Below are 26422 nucleotides of genomic sequence, written 5' to 3'. Positions count from 1 at the left end.
GGAATCCATCAACGGCTTATGACCAGAGTTGAGGTGTGTAGTGTAGATGCGATTTTAAAATTTTGGAAGAGATAGCCATAATATTGGTCCAAAACTAACGACCATTACAAATGTGTTCAAAAATGGTGCCTTCGAGCCCTATGTCAGGCTGGAGTATCAACTTAACTTGACAGGTCTAGTACTTTCAGACCGCAAACAATACGCACACTCTTAATAAATTGTTATTCTGTTACCCAGGACGGGTATATAATCGAATTTTAAGTCCTTGGTTGAACTCAGTCATTCTTTAATTTTGAACGACTCTATTGATTTATGATTCGCAGTGTTTCAGATCTGCTTATTACATTGGGTTAACTAAAAATTTGCGTCCAAGACATTGTTTTTGTAATGCAAAGATCTCCAATTTGTCAGTTTGCAGTAAATTGTAGTCAACATAAGCATCTTATATAGGTAGAATACAAAAACTTACGGACAAGACAAAAGTGTGTTATTTTCTCCGTCTTGCCTCATGATGTTGTGTTGTACAAAATTCCTGAAATAATCGGATATTATGGATTTTTAAGGTTGGCAAAGAGGCAGGATGCAAAATTGGGAAACGAACAGATATATAGTTGTTTTAAGCATGCCTGAAGTATACATGCACGGTGTATAAGTATGAAGTTTTAGCATTTTTTTTAGTGGAACTTTAGTTTACCCGGTTATAAGAAATGTCACATAACAGCCATCAGTGTTCTTAGTCATGGTCATATCGTAAGTTTGTTAATTCCATCCAAACCACATATTAGTTCCTCAACCATAGGTACATCCTATGGGTTACTGAAAGGTTTGATGAGCAAGATGAACAAGTATTCAATATTGTTAGATCAGACCGTTACAAAAACAAAAGGCATAAGTATAACAAGGAGGCATTACCAATACGAAAAATTGGAGACGTTAACTTAGCACTACACCATTCTACAGTTCCAAAAAGAATACATTAGAAGCTCTATGTCTAGCACCACTTTCAAGTTTTGTAGCGCCCTTGTAGATTTTGTGGTGCAATGCTAATGCTAGCACCATAGCCCTCCTGTCCTAAACGTTAAATGCAAATTCTACTGCATTCGAAGGTTCAGCGCCGAGTTAAGGAAAAAGTCAACTGCACTTATAGAACTGTCTCATAGGTATGGCCGCATGTTTCGCGATTCACCATGGGGATCATGGTTGTCTTAAAAAGCTGGGATGCTGGGTAAAATAGGGCAAACTCTTTCAGTTTTCATAAGCATTAGACAAGCAAATTTCGAGTGTTTCAAATTTTTATTTTACAAAAAAACTATCTTGTTCATCGGTCGCCTTTTGGTTCCCAATATATAGTAATTAGGTATTTTAGTCAAAAAAAGGTATAGTATAGAACATCATACTTTGTGGTATGTAATTTTAGTTATATGTTAACAATCCAAAGATGCGGCGGCCATAAGAAGAAAATAAGTTGTATATTATTGTCAAAGAGTTTTCTTTTAAAACAGATCAGAAAAATGTGAAATTGAGCTGTGGCTTCAAATTTATCCCAATGTACCCAGCACTGTAGATGTATTTTTTAAGATAAATCAATGTACGACCTAAGTGCAACGAATACGTTTCTAAAAAAAATTAGTGGCAGAATCTCAAATAAACTCCTAGACGAAGGATGCAAAAAAAAAACACTGATCTCGGCATTTTGGAGCATTAAATTACAAAAATCTTTATTTTTGAAGGAATGCAAGCGCCTAGAGCCATTTTTTGTTGTTTTTTGTATAAGCAAGAATTGCAATTGGATTTTTTTGTAACATTAAAGAACGAATTGTGAGCTTTTCTTTTTTTGGACGATATAAAGCCCCCCCCCCCCAAATTGTATAGTTGCTCGTCTATGTCCTGTGAATATCAATATACACTGATATTTGGGCCGGCATTGGGTTCTGAAACTTTTAACATCTTTCTACCAAGAAATTCTACAAAAACCAACGAATTGTTCTAGGTTATAGTATAATTTCACCGCAAAAAAATGCAAAATGGTGATGCCTTCCTTCTCAATACTTCAGCCTCGACTTTAGCTTGTTCTGAAAAGAAATACCTATGCAGGGTGTATTGGGGTTTATAAAGATGGCACGTAATTTTAGGCGGTTGCCAATTTTGAAAATTAAACTTCTATCTGCAAGTCAGATTTAATTTATTTGAACCTAACCAAATTGGATATGGTACCTAGAGGTTTTTTCTCTGTAACCATACTACAGAGAAGTTTTTGATGGATACACACTTTCCAACCCAATGTGGCGCATCACTAAACGTCGGGGTGCGGAAAATAAACATTGCGATATCGATGAAATGGAATTCTTTTGCAGTCTGTACTTAAAATGCCATTCTGGCCATCTCTAACAATTGCAGGTTGATTATTTTTTTGGTCATTTGCAAAACGAATTTGGGTACATTGTTTTTTATTATGACTGGCCGATATCACAATTTCCGTTTCGCGCCCCCGTTTAGAGGTGTGCTATTTTGGAGTAGAAAATGTCCAGAAACTGGAAAAGGGCGCACACGAAAAGCTAAGTACAAAGCCGTTATTTCAGGAAGGGCGAGCGCCTTTCCACAATAAAATGCACAGTATACCATTTTTTTAGTAAATACAGTGTGTCCATTGTTTGTTGTCCGGTTTTTAAACACTACCTAATTTTGTATTCTGAATTTTCATGGTGCAAGAAATGAAATTTCGTCTATAAATCAGAATTTTTTGAACCCCCCTCAGACGTCGATCTTCCGGTGGAAATTTTAAGAACATTTTTACGAAATTAGAAAAAGTGTACCTATCTCTCCTAAAATCTGGGTAAAAACGGCACTCAAATATGACACAAAAAATTAAAAAACAAGCGGAAGACACTTTTTGGGATGTAGCTCACTTTTATTTAGAAATACCTCCAACCCATATTTTTGGCATATATAGATACTAAACGGAAGTGTGGTGCTAGGGAAAATTGACGCATTTAGTTTACTCTTGGAAATTGTGGGTGTTGGCGTCAAAAGCTCAAGGGCTTCGTTACAAAATAATGGTTCCTCTATGCACGCATGATATTATGGAGTGAACCTATACTCTTTAAGATGAAATTATTAGGGTGCTAGCTGCAGGACTTCGGTATGGCCACTTAGTGCTTACTTTTTGAGGTGATGATGGGACGACGCGATGATGGTGCTAGCCCGGAAAGTTGACTACAATAACGAAGATGGAAAAAATTGTTATTTGAGGAATGAATAAGTGCCCAAAATGAATAGAGAAATTTTATACGCAAACCCAAAATTCGTATATTGTAAGCACTCCTTCTGTCAAAGCACACCCTGCACGAAAGCTATACCTACACATTCTTTTTAATTTGAAATGCTGAACGCCATGTACGTTTATAGGTATTAATTTCTAGTGTGTTAAGAACTTGAAAATTTACTGTTTGGATTTCTACAAATCCTCGTCTCCCTTACGTTCCCACTTACACGTTCATGGTATGTCGTAAAAAGGTAATAAACCTGAGATTTTGATGGCGTTCGACATTTACCCTTATATACACGGTGTAGCTATTTTACAATAAACAGTTAAAGCTTTTACAGTGCTAGTTTCAACTATTATTGGTGCCCCATTCGCGAAAACTTATTTAGCAACCAACATTCGAACAAACCTGGCTAGTTCGGGATTTCAGCTTTGTTCCAAGATTATTCGTGTACGTGTAATTCATTTATGGTTAAAAATTGCAAATTGTTACAGTGAAATTTCTGCGACAATGCGAATCATAATCAGATACATTTAGATATTCACGTATAGCACTAGGAATCGTCACTTATTCTCGTTGATGATATTAGCAATAGGAAAATGAGTAAAATGAAGCTGAATTATTGACATGCATAACGAATATGAGTAACATGCTATGATACATTTTGAAACCCTTCAGGATTAATCGCTAAACGGATTCATGACAGCAACACCACAGTAAGCAGAGACAAATAAGTAACATGCCCTGGTTCGAGGAGAGGAGTCTTTTTGTAGGGGACACACAGATCCGCCGGTACGAACCAGGAGTGCGTGAAAGCCGGGTTGATGTTGACACCAAGTCCTATAGGTGTTTGCCTTTGGAAGCTGGACGTCACCGCGTAGTCCATAGCCACCGCCTGATAAGGCAACATGACAGCATTCACAACAAGCACCCGCGTGCACAAGAACACTATGAACTGTCGAAGTCGCGTGGTTTACCTTCTTTCGCTGAAGAACTTAAAACCCCTGAATGGGCGGATTCCAAGAAACCCGAACCGGCTGGTTGGTTGCGGATACGCAGCGGCGGATAGCGCACCTACGCTCACTTTACGCCGCGAGGCCATTCGTTTAGAGGTCCGCCCCCGCAAACGCATCAACAAGTAGCCAATACACCACGGATGCCATGCGTCATGTTATCACCTACTTCAACGTATATTCCGGGTATGCGGTCAAACAGCACCCGTCTTTATCGTCAAACATTGTTTTTATACTCCATCTCTTCCATAAAAATACTTCCTGAACGTAAACCTTTACCTTCCCAATATTCAGTCTAATATATTGCCACCCTTTTTAAAAACCACCCATATTGATCATTTTAACACTAGTGCTTTAACATGCGCTCCGATTAATTAAAATAAAGTTCCACTCTTAAGACAATTCATCGATTTTCTCAAGCGGTACGTACGTTCATAACATCACGTTTTATACACCCCAAGATAAAATACCTACTTTTCCCCGAAATAAAAATCTAACGCTGTGACTTCAGATTTTATACGTCGCCAAACGAAATTATAAAATTTTAATATTCATCCACCCTTACTTATTCTCTTTACATCAGGGTAGGTAAATTATATTAACTGTAGCCTACTTCTTATATAATGACTAAAACCAATAATCAGGTAAAATTATTTCGAAAGGTAGAAGCAATTTGAAAAAACCGCAACTTGAAATTTAAGATCAGCTATAAAATTATATTAAAATAGGATTTGGTTTGAAAAAATCAAGGTGTGCACAGTGCACCATTCAAGTCTGAGAGCGCTTTCTTAATTAATTAAATGAACAAAGGATCCAAAATGTCTCGTTATGAGAGTTACATCCTAAATGGCTCAAAAGTTGTGTTTTTTTCTTAATTTTAATTGTTGAATCTTGTATCATTACGAGGTTTTCGAACACCTATCATTCCATTTTTTACTTCAAAAGGAGGGTGTTTGCAAAATTCGCAACATTTTCAACTATGCAATCGGCATGGCTGAAGGTATCGATTGGTTAAGAAATGTAAACTTTGAGTAGTACGCAACCCTGGAAGGGCCACCTTTCTGACAAAATTTTCACATCATATGCAGTCGAATTTTAAAAGTTCGCACATCTGCATTGCCCCCCAAATGAAAATTCAAGGTAATAGTGGTAGGTACCTATATAACTCCAGATTCTATGCAAGAGAAAATTTTAAGAACTAGGTATCATATTTCATGGACTCTTGTTCTTTCTCGCCACAGTAACCAGGGCAGAAGGTAACACGTTGTTTTCAGGCATTTGGCAATTACACATTGTACAGTTTAGTACCGTATCTATATATGTATAGTAAGTATACCTAAGAGATCAAAGAAGTTTGAAAAGCGATACCATATTTTCAGGGGTACCCAATCTTGGAACTGTTTGAAATTATGGATTCTACGGGCCAAATTCTATAAGAAAATGTTTTTTCCGGGTCGATCTGAGACAATTTTTTTTCGGGCCTCAAAAAAAGGCAGTGTATACACTTCCTTTTTTCCAAAAATCGACTGCACCAAAATTTCTGGGGAAAAGACTTTTTCTTATTAATTTTGGTGCGTAGAATCCAAAACAATCCGTACTTTTTCGATCAGACTTCTCAATCAAAAGTTATAGACTTAGAAAACCAATTTCGAAAGAAAATTCAAAGGGCTGTAACTTTTGAACTAGTAGCCCAATCTTGGAACTGTTTGAAATTATGGAGTCTACAGGCCACAGTCTATAAGAAAATTTTTTTTCCGGGTCGATCTGAGACAATTTTTTCTTCGGGCCTCAAAAAAAGGCAGTGTATACACTTCCTTTTTTGCCAAAAATCGACTGCACCAAAATTTCTGGGGAAAACACTTTTTCTTATTAATTTTGGTGCGTAGAATCCAAAACAATTCGTACTTTTTCGATCAGACTTCTCAATCAAAAGTTATAGACTAGAGACCAATTTCGAAAAAAATTCAAGGGGCTGTAACTTTTGAACTAGTAGCCCAATCTTGGAACTGTTTGAAATTATGGATTCTACAGGCCACATTCTATAAGAAAATTTTTTTTTTCCGGGTCGATCTGAGAATTTTTTTTTCGGGGCTCAAAAAAAGGCAGTGTATAACCTTCCTTTTTTACCAAAAATCGACTACACCAAAATTTCTCGGGAAAACACTTTTCTTATTAATTTTGGTGCGTAGAATCCAAAACAATTCGTACTTTTTCGATCAGACTTCTCAATCAAAAGTTATAGACTAGAAACCAATTTCGAAAGAAAATTCAAAGGGCTGTAACTTTTGAACTAGTAGCCCAATCTTGGAACTGTTTAAAATTATGGATTCTACAGGCCACATTCTATAAGAAAAATTTTTTTCCGGGTCGATCTGAGAGAGTACCTACATGGCACAAACAATTTGAAACAATGAACGCGCAATTACTAAGTATATGTATATGCGAAGAATTAGGTAGTAGAGAACTAATTGAACGATGCGGCGCGTAAGTATAGGTACCAAAAATTATACAATTATAAAGATGTATAGCATAATGTTTTCCTTTGTAAGTTTATGGGTGTAACCCGTTTTTATAAAAATTTTTCTATACCTACCCCAAGATTACGCTTTAGTTTTTCATCATGACTGAATTTGCAACTTTTGTCAATGATCTAAAAGTTTTAAAGACCTATAGGTTCAGAACTTAGAATCTGTTCTTCTTGTCTGGATATTTTTCATTTAGTCTTGATTTTTCAAAAAGAACAAATACCCTACCTATACTTGGTTGAAAGGATTAAAATTTACAAATTTTTTTTGGGAAAATGTTTAGGTAGTGTTTCACATTTCAAATTCAAACTTCATACCTTAACAAAAATTTGTTTTTATACCTACCAATATATTCAATAGAGTAAAAACTCTATGCTATATTCGAACAGTTTCGCTACCCTTTTAAAACATCCATATTGATCAGTTTAGTACTCAGTGCTTTAATTTACGGTCTGATCAATTAAAATGACGTACGTCTCCTTTTAAGATAATTCATCGATTTTCCCGCAGTTTACGTCTTATCATTATAAATGTTTTTACTCTATGGTTTATGTAGGTACCTACCCCGAAATATAAAATACCTTCTCTAAACATCACCAAAGCAAGGTATAAAAATTTTAATGTTTAGCTACAAGTGCATTAACTTACTTCATTTTAACCTATACTTCTCCTCATTAGAACAGGGTAAGCACACTTTATTAACAACCTACTTATTAATTAAGTAAATATCTAAGACCAATTTAAGTAGTCTATTGAAATAAATGATAATGTCAAAAAATTTGAAAAGATTAAGACACCTTCAGCCAAAAAGCAGCACCTAAACACCTAAAGTTTGAGCGCTTCCACAGATTATCTGTGATGATTACCTAATTATGTTCTTGATTTCCTCTTGCGATGACACCTTTAGGTCCCCGGTTTTCGGGTATATACCTAATCCTTTCAATTTGATACCTAGCAATTTTATAGGTAGGTACTTACCTCAAGAAGATTGTTCGCAAAATTTCAAAAACAACTGCATTTATTATGGATAAGCAACATACATGGTCAATTATCGAACAGATTTTTAGATATACAGGGTGTAGCATCTAAGAGCCATCCGATCTTAATTCCTTTACCATAAAAGATATCGAAAAAAGTAAAATTTTACAAAATTCCGGTCGCCATGCTTCTAAAATATTGGCTTGTAGGTACTCCTGAAGGAATCTTGCTGAACCTATAAGAAATTTGGAATATACAGCTTTTCGTAAATACTGACAGTTTGAATTTCTCGAATTACAGTTGACAATTTTGAATTTCTTCCAAATTTAATGAATGTTTTGAGAAAAAGCGTTCAATAGGTCGTTGTCCACAAAGTGGTTAAATAAATAGCTTATGTAGTTCGGTGTGATTATAGCCTGTACTGAATCATTACGATGTCATACGACTTTATGGATGACATACCCTCCATCGATAACAAATGTGTTTGCTAGCACTGAGGTTTTCTGTGACTCAAGTGAAGGCAGCGTAAAAAGTAGGTTTTGTGCCTTTACGCAGCCCTTCGTCGCAAAATATGGCAATTGGATACGGATCGAGCTCGTAAGTGATGTAAGCCTCCTTTAACTGTAGGCCTGATCGCTATATATGATATCACATGCTCGACATCGTCTCTCTTCGTGCGGACCTTGATGGAAGTGGTTGCTCTTGAGTCAGAGGACTTTTTCTTTTCTTGAAAAAGTAACAGTCCCAAAAGTTTTCCCTGTGGTTCAGTTCGCCACTTTCAGCCCTTATTCCCGGGCAGTGCCACGGCTGATAGACAAGTTTATATATCGATGGGAACGGAAGATTGTAGGCGTCGGTCGGTGGTAGTGAACTAATGAGCCATCTCTCAAGCTGCAATCATATTGCCATTTTCTTCAGCAATCTGCGAAAGGCCATTTTCGGCTATGCGAAAAGTTATGAGCTGGTTAAGAACAATAATGGCTCAAGACCGTTTCTCTAATATTTCTCTTATATAGAAAGAGATGTTTCCGTCGATTCCGAACAAATTGTTAATAAATTTGCAAAAAAAAACTAGAAAAATACCTTTACGCCTGATGTAGTAACATTAACCAAATTTACTTCTTGTATTTTTTATAATAGTTAAAAATAACAAAATCTCGAACAAAATAATTTGATCAATTTACATTTGGTAATGTCTTAATTAATAATGTGAATGTGATGCTCAGAATTCAGAATATTTTCAAGATAGTAGAATGGGAATTGAAAGGGAAAGAGATATAAAAATTGGATGGTCTTTTGGAATGGGCTTTATAATGTACACCGGGCTGTAGCCCCCCCCCCCCCTTCCCCATAGTTCAAATCTAGTGGCGCCTTTGAGCAAGAGCAATAGGCCTGTAGGTTCAGAACTTAAATTTTCGAACATGTGTAAAGCTCTGAAATTTTCTTGATAAAACTATTACCTAGTGCTTCACGAATTTCTTGTTCTTGCAACAGGAACAAGACAAGAACAAATAAAGGAACATATGATAAAAATGAAATAAAGAAAGAAATGCACTTACTTCCTGGATGCACATGTCTATAAATTCTGTAATTTAATATGACCACGGAAGTATAGAAGTTATACTGCATTAGATTTTTATTTGGTGCGTTTGTTTTAAAATTGTGCTAACAATCTTCTTGGGGTTGAAATTGTTACCAAATAGTAAACCTAGGTAAAGTTGTTAAGAATTATGCAGAAAATCGCAAATTTCGGACTCCCAATGAAACATTTTGAACTCTTTTTCCGTTTATTAAGGAGAAAATTAATGTGGAAGGCGTTCAAACCTAAAACGTTGGTGTTGCTTTTGGTCTGAAAGTGCCTGAGACTTTGACCTAGAAGGATACACTGTAATTATTCGAAATTTTCTGACAATTGCCAATATAATTTTTATCGCACTTTTACTTTAAGTATGCGGTTATACCACGTATAGAAATATGTTTCGGAAAGCATATTACCTGTACCCTGTAAGATTTGGTTTTAGCTATTCATTTAAGTAATCAAATAAGATGTTGACGTTTTTGCGATCTAATTAATTCAAACTCGAGAATTGATCCCGTCATCAGACCTATAGCTGAAATTTTTCTGAAATCTTGCTGAACAATTTCAGCTAGTCCTAATGATGGGATCAATTTCTAAAATCGTTCGTCGAAAGAAACATTGAATAAATTAGTTCGCAAAAACATCATCAACATTATACTTTTTATGATTAAAAATTGAGCAATTTATAACTCATATCGGTATAATTAGGTTTTAGCATAGAGGAACTATGGGCCCGTATGAATAAAAGTAAGCAAATGCTTATACTTGCAAAATTCAAAGTAAATACTCGTAACTGGCCCTTCATACTGCTCTGTTTAGCATGGTTTAGCAGCGCTGCACTACGTCCTGTCCTTCTGCTTAGAAGCGCTGCTAAGTCGCCCAGTGCGAAGGAGGACTTACGAGTATTTACTTTGAATTTTGCAAGTATAAGCATTTGCTTACTTTTATTCATACGGGCCATGGTTTCAGTCGTCGGCGACATTCATAAAAAAATAAATTTTTTCTTCAATGTGGAATATTTTGGAAAATAATTTACTAAATAGAAACATTAGAGCCTTCAAGAAAAGAAAGTTCTCTTTAACTATAATCAAATCCCCAATCACTTTGCTTTGATAAAAGTGTGTGGTAAAATATGTCCCCTACACTCGTTTCGTGTTTAGGACGCCACGTTGTATAATAATGAGAATGAGGATTGTATCCGCGACTGCAAACTTCAAGCAAAATGATAAAAAAATTCGTGTTACAATGACCTATTGCAATACTCGTGGCTCCACTGCGCCCCGTTGTTGGTGCGACAAGATACTCATTACTCATATTACAAGAGATGTCATTGTAACACTAGTATACTATATTTCATACTATTAATTGTGCCTTGAAATTTTGAGCCTGAAACGTCTATAGGTAACTCGGAACTTTTAACATAACTCAAAATTTCTGTTCTTTTCCTTAATTAAGTTAGATACGACCGCAAAGCCTACAACATACCTACATTATTAATTTATAAGTCGAATCTCTAAATCCAGGCTAAAAGTACGATTGATTTACGAGAATAAATGTCGAATCCGGGGGTTGAAGATTCGAGATATAAACCAATAAGTTGGTTGGTTACCTATAACATAAATTAGCTTGTTTCTGAAACTTTGAAACTGTATTAATACTCATTTTTGGATTTCGAATCGAAAAATTTTTTTGGTCAGAAATATTTTTCGGTGCACATTATCCTGAAAGATTCTGTTTTGGTGTAAACACAACAATTCGTATAAACATGCTACTTATGGCGTACATTTTTTTGTGTATGAGATAATTCAATTACCTTTTATAAACTCAAGAAGCCTGACACTTGATTCGACCTGTCAATCAATTTACACATTCAATAAGTTCATATATAGTTTTATAGTGTTGTGTTTTACTTAGTAACGACTCTTGATTCAAATTAGAAGTCAGACCAAGTATTAACCCTAAATTTCCTATAGAATGTACAACTTACCTGTTCTATGGTTCATTTCGTAACCCTTAAATAAATGTGATATTGGCATTTTTTATACTACCCATACATTCTCTGAAGCAAAGTTACACTTAAATAATTATTACATGCGGGCAACAATTTCGGCGTTTGTACAACTATTGATGGCAAGTGTACCCCGATATACTTTGCTCATACTGTAATTGCTAATTTTCCGTTATTGTACGCTAGTGGGTGCATCGGATGACAAATCCAATATGTACCTGTAGTGTAATGTTTGTAATTAAGTTGTATCACAGCTAATAGTTTACAAGTAGGTGTAGCTGGCCATAAATAATTTATCAGCAACACCACTTCTTCACGAAAGGGTTTGATTTAGAAATGTAGCCACTTCGTATGCGTGTAATTAACCCAGTAACATTGGGTAACAGTGTTTCGTTAATGTTAGTACTCAGAAGTGCATAAGACATAATTCTTAACTTCAAGTAATAGCGCAACACATGTTTATGAATAATTAAGCAGCTTGTGTCATTGCGACAAGTAATCCTAGCCTTGAACTCTTTACGTAAAAATGTCTTCAAAACAAAATTTGGTTGGCAAATATCACCGTGTATACACAGTGGACATTTCCCCAGAATTCATTACCGCCCGTATTAAACTTAATTGATCCTACTACGGCGATACCATCTCTAAACTTAATTTGAATGTAGAGAAGCGCAAGGTAAATGGAGCAGATGATTCATAAAGTGTGTAATAAATAAGTGTACGAAATAATAGACGCAATAATAAAGAGAATGACGGCTGGGTGGCAAAGGAAAATCGATGCTGCATGTACTATTGATTGACTCTATACGTATTGGTTGCTGAATAGAGCTCGTTAGACTCAATTTAAGGCCACTATTTTCTCCGCAAAATAATAACTCTAAGTGCGTCTCAAATGTGAGGGTTCGTGTTAACCAAATCGTTATTAAGGAATAGGTAGTCAAATTCATTTATTCGCCGATTCTTTCTTTTAAGATAGCAATTGCTATTCAGGGTAAGTAAGAGCAATTGTTGAATGAGGTTGCTAAACAAAGGAAAATATTTGAAACAAGCAAAAGCAGTAAATGAATTAAAAGTCGTAGAATACATTAGAGTAGGGTCAAGCCGATAGCTGAGGCCCAGCATAGATACAAATTAAGATATTCTAATTGCGCGGCTAGGAAGAACCCCTAACTGTTCTTCATTTGCCGCGACTGCTGTATAGATCGTATGATATTACCCTTTCAGATTTACGACTAGCTGCAATAACACTTTATACTTTTCTGACAAACGTTTTCATTTTAAAGATGAGAGGATTAAAAAACATCAGCGAGACTTTTTGTCTGTAACTTAATTGCTTCATTTGTGTTAACCGGCCCATTTTGAGTTATGGTACAAAAAATGTGACGAACCCCGCATAATCTCCTCGAACAACTTTCATCTGATTCGAGAAAGATGAGTTTATAGGCACGTGCACGTGCGTTTATATGGGTGTTTGTACGCAACCCTCGAGATTTATACAAGGCGATTAATATTTAAAATTGACGTGAGTTTAACCTTAACCGTACATCGGATTCAACAGGTCATTCCCTTTAAATGGGAATTTATTATGAAACGCCAATGGTTGTAAATTGGACGCTAGTAGCAAATAATTTGATTAACATGCTTCAAAATAACATTCAGACAGGGCACGGATCGCACTGGGTCCCATCTACGAGTATATAGTATTAGGGTGGGTCGTGGGTTAGTATACACAAAAAACGAAAAATAACTTCGTTCACGTGATGCCCAGCTTCATAAATGTGTCACCAAGAAGAACCTGTACCGGACCGGAAAAATAAACGAAAACCGGGACCGTTTGTTTAACCCCCTACTCTCACCCCGCCGAACGTGCGGAATCGGATTTTTTTTGTAATATGTTCATTGTACTACACCACTATTTCCAATATGCCTACCCCTGCCTGGAAACGAAAAGAACCATTACAAATAAAGAAAACGTAAGTATTTTTAGAACCGAAACTCGGACCGGTACCGTTATAGACATTTTATTGATAAAAGTGTCAAATGGGGGACCATTTTCAATATGAAGTAATGCCTTTTCTATGCTTTGAGCTAAACATTTCTACATTACTGTTTTTCGTTACAACTTTTTTTAGGATCTATTTTTCCACAATCATCAATATTCATGATTCCCAGTTGATCTGTTCCATCGTACTTCTAACCCTACTTTGTAGAACTTAGAAAACATATAAATAGACTATTTGAAAACTGCATATGTAACCCCCACATTTTTAAATCAGGTGCCAGAGAAAATACCTTTCCCCAAACTGTCGATTTTTGGTTTTGCAAAATAGCATAAACAAAATACAAAAATCACACACTTCACCTTTTTTTGGCGTTTAGTGTTTTATTGATTCTAGGTTTATGATAAAATGGCTGTCTCACGGTTCTTTAAATACGTTCACATTTTTGATCAAGTGTTTTTATTGGAATAGGATCTCTTTTTTTATATCGAGAAGGATATGGGTACCGACTTTAGAGAGGTATTTATATAGTCGCAAAATATGAACAAATGAAGCGTTATATCTCGAAAGCCAGAGCCAGAGGTTGAGGTAGCAAAACATTGATGAAACATAGCAATCTACCCTAACCGTATCATACATGGGTAGGAATTCTAAAGGATGCACGAGCAGGAGACATGTCCCTGTTAAGTGTGTAGGGGAAGCTGCATACAGTTAAGATTTGAGTATTTAGATATTCACATTCGAGACAAGGTACAGAAATGAAGTAGCGATTTGGAACTGTCCAAATTTAAATTAAAATGTTACCACCGAAAGTGGAGCGGCCCAACTCTTGTTAATTACTTGAAGAGCCTACTTATTTTTTATTTGCGAAATTTCTGTGAAAGGGTGGCAATAAAACAGAGAATAAAAACTGGAGTCAGTGCGACGCTAAAATATATATTTTAAGCGCTAAGGTGCACAGCAAGTATCTCACGTATCAGCATAATTACGATTACACTAATCAGTCCACATAATAAAAGAACATGCACGCTCGCATACGAAATGAATTTGCGAATGTTGGGAATTCAGAAATACTTGTAATCGTATATGGGACACATAAACGTAGGTATCTTCTGAGGCGGTTGCAGCGGCATATTTAGCTCGGAGATGCAATCGGCATCATAAAGTGCGCGCTGGAGAATTGATAAGGTTATCTCTACACCACTAATTGAAAGCTAATTGAGCAACTCTCGCAGTTAAGAGAGAATGAGCGGCACCCCGTAGGCATAATGCAGATTTAGAACCGTGTGTGGCGCAACTTACTGCCCCCGGGCCTTGATAAACTACCGGTCGCGATCTGAATTACCGCACTGCGAACCAATTGTCTAAAGATTTAGCTGTTTCACAGATTACCTGCTTGAGATATTACCACATCGAATTGTTTCCGATGAATCCAATTGACCTCATTTTCCTAGCGTGTTTGGACAATTTATGGCGGAAAAAGAAAACATAATTTACTATAGCGCGATCCGATCAGTACAAATTTCCTTCATTCATTGACATTCATAATTTCATCGTCTTTGTCTCCCTAAAGAAAATAAGAAAAAGAAACACACTAAAGCAAAATAATGAAGTGCATTACGATTTGATTTGGATGAGGAAATAGATAATGCTATTCACATTTGTTTGTGTCGCTCTTGGTTTTTAAAAGTGGGGTTGCTCCCGTTTGCATTATCTTTAGAATTACATTTTTAGACATATTGCGGCATATGTTTTTGATAAAAAGGGTCTGTTATGTACAACATCCTCTTTACTCTCAACCGAACCAATCGCGCTTTATGCTTGCAACAGAAATAAATAACAATTCGGTTGAGATTTAAGAAGTATTCGCGAGGGAGCAATATTTAAAGTAACTTCGTAATTTACGTTTACTATTGCGAAAATGGAGATTTGAAATCGGTTCATGTTTTTAAATTTGGATTTTCTAATGTGCCCTGAGATGGGAAAAATATATGATGGATTATGTCTTATTCTATACTACATAAACGTGTGCCAAGTACGTAATCGCCACAAATGTTTTTATAGTTGTGCACTCCTTGACAATACCAATAGTACATTTTTAATTAATCTGTTTTTATTTTTAACATCCAAAGCATAATGATCGCCTTGAATTTTAGCATATAGTTCGGGGACGTGATTGAGTGCTATTATTACCTGAACTATCAGTTCTATCTTGACAAAATCAGTTTGAATATTTTTGAGCTTCATTTTTCCTTTATACGTAGTACTGAAAACCTCACTGATTACAGACTATACTTACTACTATACAATGAAAGCTTACACAGGATAACGCAGGGTGTCTTATCTCCTGAACGTCTTGCTTTGACAAAATTAGACTGAACATTTGAAACATTTTTTGATCTTCGTTTTTGCTCCCTTTTCTTAGTACCGAAAACCTCCCTTTCACCGACCACTTACATTGAAATCCTACACGGTGGTGCATTTAAAACCATACGGATTCTCTTAGTACCTTGCCCTGCCTTCTATTTCCCGAGATTCTTACATACCCAGGGACTCAAATACTGGCCTGATCCCATATATGTCGAAGTTTATTTAAGTAAGCCTGAGAATATATTCGATAGAGTTTAATGAATCACTCATTATTAAACATCTTTTCGTTGTAATTACCCTGGGAATTTGTTGCAGCGCACATATCGCAGCAGTATGCTGAAGCTTTATCATTAAGAGACCATCAAGAGTACGGATCCTCATCCACAATAATAGCTGCACCTGCTCCTCTTTCACTTTTGGATTTATCCGCATAGATGAGACTTTTGTCTGTGTAACTGCAAATATGTAACTATTCATCTTTTGTTTTATTTCTGTTCTGTTAATTCTAGTCTTATTTCAATTTCAGGTATCGACTAGGGCACATACTCATGTCTGCATTAATAGAATGCAGTAACCATGGTCTCATCTATTTCCTCTAGAAATTCCTTAAACCTTACACAAAGGGGACGTGTAATAGTTGTAGCAAAACCATTTTCTATGGGAAAGAGGAATATATTATTCGGGTGAGTGATTTGTGATCTAGCTTTTGTCATATAATTGTCGTATAATGAATTACCGTCTTATTTAAAACATTTATCTGAAAGTCTTTTTAAAAAACACGCACCCGTACTCCTTGCGCGACAGCATTAAGTTCCATCGTTATCATCATTATTGCTATCATTTTTTTAGGTTTTCATTTGTGCACTCATACTGAATGGTTTTTCCCCTGTTAAAAGTTCTAGGTTTTTTTTATGTCTTGGTCTCTTGGAATAACACGGTTTACTCCAGTCTGAACTGAACGCTGTTGTTGAGAAAATAATTATTCAGTGGATGCAATAGATATTGGTTAGCGTTGAATTGATAGCGGAGATCCGCACCCTGACGAAAGACATAACAACAATATTAACTTTTTGATATGCACATGAAAGTACTTCAACTGGTACTAATGACCAGTCTGTTTAAAATTCACAAATCAGATAGTTGGTCAAAAATGGTCCAAAATTGAACAGATTAGGGTAATCAATCCTATTGGTAAGCATATAATTGGGCTTTAAGGGTCGCCGCCATACTTATTATTTTTTTCTGTTTTCGCAAATCCGCTCGTGCGCAATATAACTATAGACCATTTATCTACTTCATGGCATATAATAGCTTACGTATTTGTATTTCAGGTGTGTTCCAAAATTTATTAAATCTGACGGATGGGTTTCTGTGTTTTTGGTAACCACGTTTAAATGCAACATTTATTTGTAGTTGGATTTTTGACAAATACAGTAGCCATATAGTAATCAAAAATATGACAACGGCTGCATAATTTTCGTTGCAATTTCCATAAATACTCTTCATTTTAGATACAGGGATGTAATTAGAAACCACCTTTATGTTTATGTTTATGAAATTAAGTTTTTACATTTTTAAAACTGCAAAATTTGTATTCCTGAACAATGGTTACATGTTAAGTAAGACCTATTTAAGCAAATCTTGAAGGGGTATATTTTAAAAAAATGTCGAAAAAACACATACTTCCAACAACTGTTCGGTTCGGTCCTATATGCTCACTTACATTACGTAGATTACATAGATCAAATAGTATAAAAATTAAGGTGTCTCATTTAAAATAAGAATATTTCGGCGTACGTATCACCCGAAGTGGTATCGAAAATACGAACGCGTTAAATAACTCAACTCGTCGTTGGACAGCCTGTATTTGTTTTGCGTAACTGCGGCAGTTTTATTTTCTATGACGTGGCACTTGCGCATGTAAGCCAACTTTTTAATTTCATGCGTAGACGTAATTATTAATCGGACCTCTGGTTTCTTTTAAATACTTTAACAATAAAAAATATAAAATGCGCCTACGTATTTCAACAGTTCTATGTTTTCCACCCCTTATTAATTATAAAACGGTAGTTTTTTACGGGCATCTCCGTCCTATGTCACACGGGCGGACGGCATCTGCGCCCCTATTGGTAAAAATTTGAAAGTATTAATTAGTACAGTGATAGTTTCGGGTCACTGAGGGTAATACTTATAAATATATAAATAACTGAACGGGAAACCACATTTTAAACACATTATTTTATTAACGGCGCTAAAAAAAATAAATTAACAACTCGCCTGCACTCGCTCTTAATTTCTAATAAGGTTAGAGAACGAAGACCATAAATGGATCAACTTTTAAAAATTAAACTTTTGAGGGGATCGTTTTCAAAAGTGATGTAACACCCTCCTTATGGTCTCGGTGACACGCATAATTGGAAAGACAAATGCAATTATAATCGCCTAATAAGAGGGGAGAACTATAAGAGCTTATTCTTCAGAAAATTGGGGGAGTCGTGTAACTAACAAGTCAAATTTATATACACCGATATCCAGTTCTTTTCGTTGACGAACAATTGAAGCCTTAATGAAATTATAAATTCGCGCGTAAATTAATGAATGAATAAAATACTTTTTAATCCACTTTCCATTTTCGCTTTCCCATGCGCCCCTAACTTTACTCACACATTCGTAATTATGTCATGTGAAGAAGACCCTCATTTTCTGATTGCTCTTAACCCCAACCCCAAACCAAATAAGTCGCCCTTTAAGTAAGTAAATACATCGCTGATCACCGAGTTCATTAGATTTAACGGTTGCCGCGGTAACGTCAATATTTGAAAGACGAGTCGCAGTCATAAATAATAAGTTGTAGCTAACAACAAAAAATTCACTTAGAAGTCCAGAAATTCGTTTTGTTAAGAAATTAGAATCCTCCTGATAAAAAGTAATCAAGGGAAGGAAACAGGAAAGAGTTACAGAGACGCCGCCTCGAAGTACTCTTTGGTTAGCAAGGGTTCCAACGGAAATTGCCAGGAAGTATTATGATGTATATTAAGACGTTCCCCATCATCTTAGCCTTTCATTTCGATTACACTCAATATTAAATCATTGCTGGAGTCTAAATTCAAAAATGTACGGTATAATACCGATTATATTAAAAGATTGGCACTCAAACCTTATTGAGATGTTCGAAGCATGAAATATGTCAATGACGAATATCACTGTCACATTATGTCTACTCCAAGATTCGATCAATCACCTATCCGGTGTGAAAAGAACAGGGGCTTGTGGAATCTGCAGTATTCCCGTTCCAGTAACTGAGTGCATGCTTTCGATTGTATTGGCTATTTCACAGTGCATTGGGTTCATTACGAGGGATGCACTGCACGAATTCAACTTCGATGTTCTACCCGCGGTACATATCTAAACAGGCTTTATTACATGTATTTCGGATTCACTCGTTTATAGAGAATTCGATCATTGCTCCTGCCAGTTCAGCCGTCATCCATCAATTACGTGTGAACGACAGAATTCTTCGGCCCAGATATGACAAGAATTTTTCTCTCGCGACGTAATTCGTAAACAGAAGCTTAAAAAGGCTTATTCAATTAAGGCGACTGTGGGGGCCACCGGCACTAATCTTCAATAATTTATTGATTCCCTAGTCTCTTATGTACTTTTTTACTCCAATATTCTAATTGTGTATTATGTACTATTTAATTATATACCGAAAGCGCGTGTGGGGGGTTCGTTAGAGCTACGGTTTGAACACTATTTACAACTGTGGATTTTTTTACATTACTTTATGTCTTTAAATTATTATTTTTTGTAATTACAAGAAGATACAAAGCAGTTCCCGACGTTTTCGGCTGCTGAAAGGTACCCCGAATTTTTTAAAAATCTTCACTACTTCGCGCGGGGCTACATTTCCCGCGGTCCACTACCCCGTAAAATTTGCTTTCATCCCCCGGCGGCCACCCCCTGGGGTACGCGTCGTCGCCGAGGATAAACCGTCAAACTCGAAGAGAGTCGTGGCCGCGGATAGAGCGGGTAGGAGGGCCGAGGCTTTCGAAAGGCGCGGACGCGGAAATCGCGGGGAGGACCCGTACGAGAAAACGACAGTGGAAAGAGGGCGGAATTGCTCGAGGGGGTACAAAGTTTGTCCTTATCGACGTCACTCCGCGTTATTCCTCGCGGCGCGAAAACGAGACGACCTCGGAAAAACTTACCATTGGTCAAATGCGGCCCAAAACGTCCCCCAACTTCGAACGAAAATCGGACCAATTTCGAGATATAGAATAATCGCCCGTAAAAAATATAAACAGCAGCAGAGCGGCATCGGGGAGGGTAAATTTTTAGGAACTCGCCGAGGTCTTTCCTCCGACGTTCTTTTCGCACCCTCGCACCCCTTCATTAACCCCACCCCCACCATTAAACGATACTTTTTCCTTTTTCGTCAAGGGGGGGGGGGCAAGTCCACGCGAAACTTACGAACAACGAACAGGTCTCACATGTTCACGTTACGTCACTGTACTCAAATTACGAAAAATTGGTCAAAATTTGTCAAGAATAAATAGTATGTTGGAAAATTTACATTATAACATCCCGAATTCGAGGGTTCTATAAACTGTTAATTTTAAATATAGGGATGTCATTAGAAACTGCTCTTATGTTTCAGTGTTTCCTTTTAGAAAAATTAAGTTTTCGCAGTTCCAAAGAAAATTTCCTGAGCAACCTGTACAAATGTTTTCAAAAGTATCTAATTATGCGTTACTTTAAACAAATCATTAAAATAATGGGCCTGCCTGTTATAAAAAAAAACAACTCTGTAACTGAAGGAGAATATTTTCTAAAAATATAGGAAAAACTCGTCTAATTCAGAAACCTTTCATCGTAGCTATACTTATATCATATTAAATCCAAATTTTAAGTAGGTCCTTTAAAAAGCGAATAAGAACCTAAGCTTCCCATTTACAATAACGAGGTCATACTTTGGGAATAACCGGGTGTGGTACAACATTGAAAATATTTCAACTGAAACGGGCTCATTTGCACATATGTTCAGAATTTTATTCACATTAGCTTTCCAGAAAATGGTCGACTCAGTTCGTTGTTAAATATGTTTTTTTTAAGAAAATAGACAAATATGCAAACTTGTATTAGTAACATTTATGGAAATATGATGATTTTACTAATAATGACGACTAATTGTACTAATTTTGAGTGCTAGGTATTTGAGTTACCTAACTAACATTACATGGATTTCTGTTTTTTATAAATAACTATTTGCTTCGATTGTATCCACATTGCAATGGCTGTTTATGTAAAAAGATTTTTATAATAAACAAGAAGATCATTATTGCAAACAATATTCGCTATCGGTCATTTGTTAGGCTTCACCAAAAGGAACAGCGTATTTGGTATATATGGATGGCAAAAGCTTTCTTGAACTCAGGACCAAATCTTTGAAAATATTGCGTTATGTGGGCAGAAACTTGGTGTGCAGTCGAGCAAATTGAAGAATATAATTAATTATACAAATATTTTTCGTCCCCTCCGTGTGGCCAAACCTGGGATATTTTCGAGGCCACTTGTTCTGCTAATGCATCTTTGTTCCGTAGTTGCTTTTTATTAACAAAATATAATGCAATAAATTTCGAATAATTTATAAAGAGACAGTAATTAAAAATAGTAATTGCAGAGGAAGGAAATACCAAAAGGAGAAAGATATCCGGCGTGTAGATAGGAAAAGGTAACGCATTTTCCTTTATCTACATTTACATGTCCTGCATGTTGCGACCTGGGCACTACGATTGATTTCCGAATTCCGAATGATGCGGAAATTTTAATTTTATAGCCTAACCGCTGTTAGCTGGGGTCATCTTTAAGACAGCGATGACACGAATACATTTACAATTACTAAGGGGTAAATAAATATCTAGTGATTTCATTCAATGTTGTTTGATAATGCGAATTGTAATATTGAGAAGACGTGAACTGCCTACCCTGAATGAGTATACTACCCCCGTTTGCCCACAGCAACTAATGAACTTTAGCGCAACGGAAATGCCGGGAGTCGGTGCCTAGCACCAGCACATTTAGTATTAATTTTCTTTCTTCCGTTTTCCTGCGTAGTGGTGTATCTGTATCATTTTCAGCTTCAGGACCATTTTTCACTAGCCTATCTGACGCTGGCATCCATTCTTAATTAGTATACGACTTCTTTAAGGAATATAACCTATTTTTTTCTACATAAAGTATTATTGAAGTACCCTTTTCGTTTAATTCACTACTGGTATGGCTTACTACTTTGCAAAAACTACAACGAGCTTAAAGCGAGAAATGCCGGTGCTTTGACGTACAAAGTACTATAAAACTTTTCCTTAGAACACGACGGGAATATTTATTTCACATTGGGGAGTTCTCGTTTACTATCACCGCTCCTCCGATGATAATAAAAATGAATTAACAAGAACGGGGATATTAATGTTGCACTTTTATAATGAATTTGTTTTCTGGTTTACGCCACCCTTGAGAAAGGACATATATAACACGTCAAAATATGACGGACTCGCTATGAAGATTCCGATCCCTGATAACTCTTAAAAATGCTTCGCCGTTATTCGACCACAACACAAACTGCTGGAAATAACAAACAATTAAAGCTCACGGTACAATAATAATAAATATTGATGCAGCGGATTATTAGATGTTTTCTCTTTATCTCGCCAAAAGTCTTAATTAATTCGTATCGCACTTTATTTGGGTTCAACCCTACCCCTTTAGGTATAGTCTTTATTAAGCTTGTGCATCGCATAGTGCAAGTGTATATATATAAAGTGATGAACTGAATAGCAACTGATTAGTTTTCCTGTGCAAGCGAACAGTATGACATTCGTATTATTGAACGTTCGGTCCCTCGGGGCAATTACGTGTCTGTAAGGCAGAACGGAATTTCGGATGCACACTGTCCTTCTCATTCTGTAAATGTTTTATAACGCATTGACTATTAGAGATGCACTCGAATCGAAAGTAGACAATATGACTGAACTGGTCACGTTTCCCCATTAAAGTTTGTAGTAATAAAATCTCATTTTTTTACTTATCTTACGTAGGTGTGTAATAAGCTTTTTAACTAAAGCTCTTTACCAACAACTCTGGTTATCAGAACGTAAATATTTAAAAAGATAATTGAAAAAAACAATGAAAATAGAGAATTAATGTAGTATCAAAGAAAAAGTCGGATATCTTAGAGCGGCTCGATAATAGATGATGTATTGAATTTCTTCAAATCAAATCCAAAATTTCTTTACCCTTTTGTTACCCCATTGGAACTTGGTAGATGAGAGGGAGACAATGTGTCCTAGCAAGTGGCATCTCATACGAGAGGACGTTCGTCAAATTTATTTTTCAGGGGGGCATATTTCTACGTAAAACTCTTGTCTCTTGTCAGCCACTCCCTCCCCATAGCAATCCATGAGCATTTTATTTTATTCTGACATGGCTTATCGCTGTAAGCTAAAAAGTGTTACAGGGTTGAATACAGAATTGGAATACTTTTTAAATAAGGTTTCAGTAGAAATTTTTGACATGAGGGTTGTTGTGGTTAAGGGGCTGCTAACAAGAGGTTGATTTTAACATAGAAATGTGTCCCCCTGAAAACCAAAGTTGACGTATTTCGCGATTTTGTTTATAATTTCAGTATTAACTGAGTTATCAAGGTTGCTTGTTTTATCTGAAATGCACTGTATATACAACCCCTGTGGGGAAATCATAATGACACTTATGGGCTCAACATTGAATGACTCTCTACTAAAATTGCAGTTAATGCATATTTATTGCATGTTTTGCTATTTTATCTTTATGTAATGAAGATTTCCAGTTTGGGGTACAAGTATGATCCGATAAATGTGTGATGATGTCTTTAATAAAAAAGAAGAAAGTAGCTAACTGCACTTTTAAATTAACTCTGGGCACTGAAGCACCTTTTCACTTCCACATTTTCATTTTTAACGACAAACTTTATTACAATATATTTATGATCACCCAAAAATTAAAAATATTTTCAGGGCAAAAATGTTAGCGTTTTGCGTACTTAGTTTTGGTACCAACCCCACACTTTTTTATTGAAAGCGTTCCATTTAAAAAATGTTATTTATGTTGCAATGTTCCATTTGAAAAAGTTCATTTTTGTGCTATAACGCCAAAAGTAAGATAGAAAATAATAAACACATAATCTAATGAAAACTTCGGGTAAAAGTAACTTATATTTTTTGTATTTTTCGATGTTATTAAAAATAAGTGAGATATTTTGGAAAAATGTACTAGGGCATTTCTTAAAATTGCGCTTTTGTCACGTGATAGACCAAGGACCTCAGAGCGGAGAATATGAATACGGTTTCCTAATATTCCTACTGATTCCTTTTGAGATATACATCCTAATTACATAGATAAAGGTCGGTTTGAGCTGGCTCCCATAAGAAAGTCAAACAGTAATTGTTATGAAGGGTATTAGAAAGGAATATTGTATTCTCATGTAATTTGGCAAATGTATAATTTGAATATTTCGAATTATTTATTAACGAAATCGTCAATTTTGTTTTTTTTTGCAAGAAATTAGTGTATCCACAGAGATGTAAAAAACCTGCCCCCTCTCTCTTTAAATAATATTCAACATAGCGCAGTCCACTCCAGGAAAGCCTACTCCCAAATAGTGAGCAACACAGTGGGCATCCGTTTGGAGGTTTGGGACATGGAAGCCATATTTTGAGCAAGAAAAATTAATCCATACCTATATAAAAAGAAAAATTTAGAATTCCTCATGGGCTAAAGACCTTTTTACACTGGTTTTTTGGGAACACTAGGGAAATTCAGGCTCAAATTACCTGCAGCTGGTGTGTTTTGATACATTGAATGTAGGTCTAAGAATACATGAATGAAGCGCATTACTGCGATTGAATTCGATTACCCAAAATAAAAGAATCCGCTTTCAACTCGTTTAAATATCAATTACTTTTCAGGGCACGAATACTGTTTCTAGCTTCCGGTGATTCAAGCAGCCACTTCTATTTATGGGTTGTCGATAATTCTTTGGTTAACGCAATATTAGTTTGTTTCCTATTTGAGTCAGCGCGTATTTACTATAGTCAAGGGTATAATATAAATTTCTCGAAATTGCGTAATAAATATTTTACATACACAAGTTAAGCGCGACCTAGTTTTATTTTAATCATGTAAAGAAATCTAGTTTTTGGAATGGTGACGTTATTGCATTGTTTTACGTACCATAATTAACATTCTGGCCTTTCTGTGACGAAATTGTGGCCTAAAAACACCTGATTCATACTTTTGGGAAACAAAGTTAGCAGAGTCGTGTCTAAATTACATTACGCTACCAGTAGTAATAGTAGCATCGGAACATTTTGAACATTACTCCATCTGATAAAATTTTGACAGTTATAATGTGTACATGTATCACCAAGTTAGATCAGGTAGTGCAAGGGATGAGGGTGCATAATACATAACGCACTCTTCCTTGCTTGTCACTATATATCTCTTACTCCGTTACTTTCTCATCTTAACGACCGATCGTTATCAACCATTTGCCCATTCAAATGAAAATATAATTTAAGGCCCAACTTCTTCAAAGTGCAAAATTTATAGGTAGGTCATCTCAAATTTGAAATTGTACTCATAAGGAAAGCAAATAAAGAAAGGACTTTTTATATGAGATGAGTATATGCAAAGTGAGCAATCTGTAACAATAAAACGTAAGAAGTATGTGACGGGAAATATGTACTGTAAAATTTCATTTTACAAAATGATGCGTTTTAAATTATCAGAACAAAATGTCTCACGGGACTATTAAATCGTTCAACCTATTACATCTTCGAGAAGGGAACCTGCACGCTTGCAGATGGAAAGTGGCTGCCATTTCGAGCGCAATCTTTTTCTTATTTTACTAACATTAAACGATTACAATACTTGAAAGATGCTTTAATTAATAAGGTAATTTCTTACCTTTCCGGATGGGACAGCATCATAGCGGGGGAGGTGGCAAATAATGCTGGAGCACCATCGCTAAAGATAAAGATAATAGAACTGTAATTTACAGTAAACTTAATTTGTATATAAATTATATTAGAACATTAGCATAATTAGCATACCACGTTGAAAACGATAGCAATTTAGTCGATCTGTTTATAGACGCTTTTTCTTAATTTAGCATTAATTGAGGATGCCACGCTAATTCGACGAATTGTGTAGAAGTCTTATGGAATCAGTAAGCAGTCGCGCCATTGAACCACAAAGTTGCTATACTGACGAAGTTACAAGAGGGAAGCTTCCCCTATCATTTAAATGCAACTCGACTCTTACTCAGTGTTGATAACAAGTGCCTATCTTTTTGTAGAAACAACTACAACAAGATGTAAAATTAACTTTAAATGGTTGCATTTGTTCACCTTTTAAAGGGTTGAATTTACGTTTTAATTTCACACGCAATAACACTCGAATTCAAGAAATCCTTAAAGGGTTACTTTTATATCTCTCTTATGGACAATTTTTCGTGGTAATTTCAAATTACCGACGCTTTAAAAACACAACCTTCTCGTCTACAGTGTTGGTTAAAATATGTATACGTATTGGTCACAAGAGACCTAAAGCTCGAGACTCGTTTTACCACTTAAAAGCTCCGCAAAGCAC

At 35.9% G+C, this 26422-nt stretch overlaps 1 protein-coding gene across 3 annotated transcripts in view; it reads right to left on the bottom strand.

Moving 5' to 3' along the window:
* Positions 1-25793, bottom strand: part of LOC116173777 (protein trachealess) — a 52485-nt gene extending 26692 nt beyond the window's left edge. Inside the window, exons 1-2 of one of the 3 annotated variants that reach the window (XM_031491465.1) lie at positions 4064-4238; positions 470-532 (exon numbers count right to left, since the gene is read on the bottom strand). In XM_031491465.1, the coding sequence (XP_031347325.1) occupies positions 470-532; positions 4064-4173 (173 nt within the window). In that variant the 5' untranslated portion in view covers positions 4174-4238. Of the gene's footprint in view, positions 1-469; positions 533-4063; positions 4239-25738 lie in introns of those variants that run through there. The other 2 variants (XM_031491467.1, XM_031491466.1) reach the window with 2 other exon arrangements.
* Positions 25794-26422: the final 629 nt, after the last annotated feature.

The sequence above is a fragment of the Photinus pyralis genome, unplaced genomic scaffold (genome assembly GCF_008802855.1).
Source record: "Photinus pyralis isolate 1611_PpyrPB1 unplaced genomic scaffold, Ppyr1.3 Ppyr1.4_LG6, whole genome shotgun sequence".
Taxonomy (NCBI): domain Eukaryota; kingdom Metazoa; phylum Arthropoda; class Insecta; order Coleoptera; family Lampyridae; genus Photinus; species Photinus pyralis.
The sequence above is the reverse complement of the archived record's forward strand: the minus strand, read 5'-3'. Positions and strand labels throughout refer to the sequence as shown.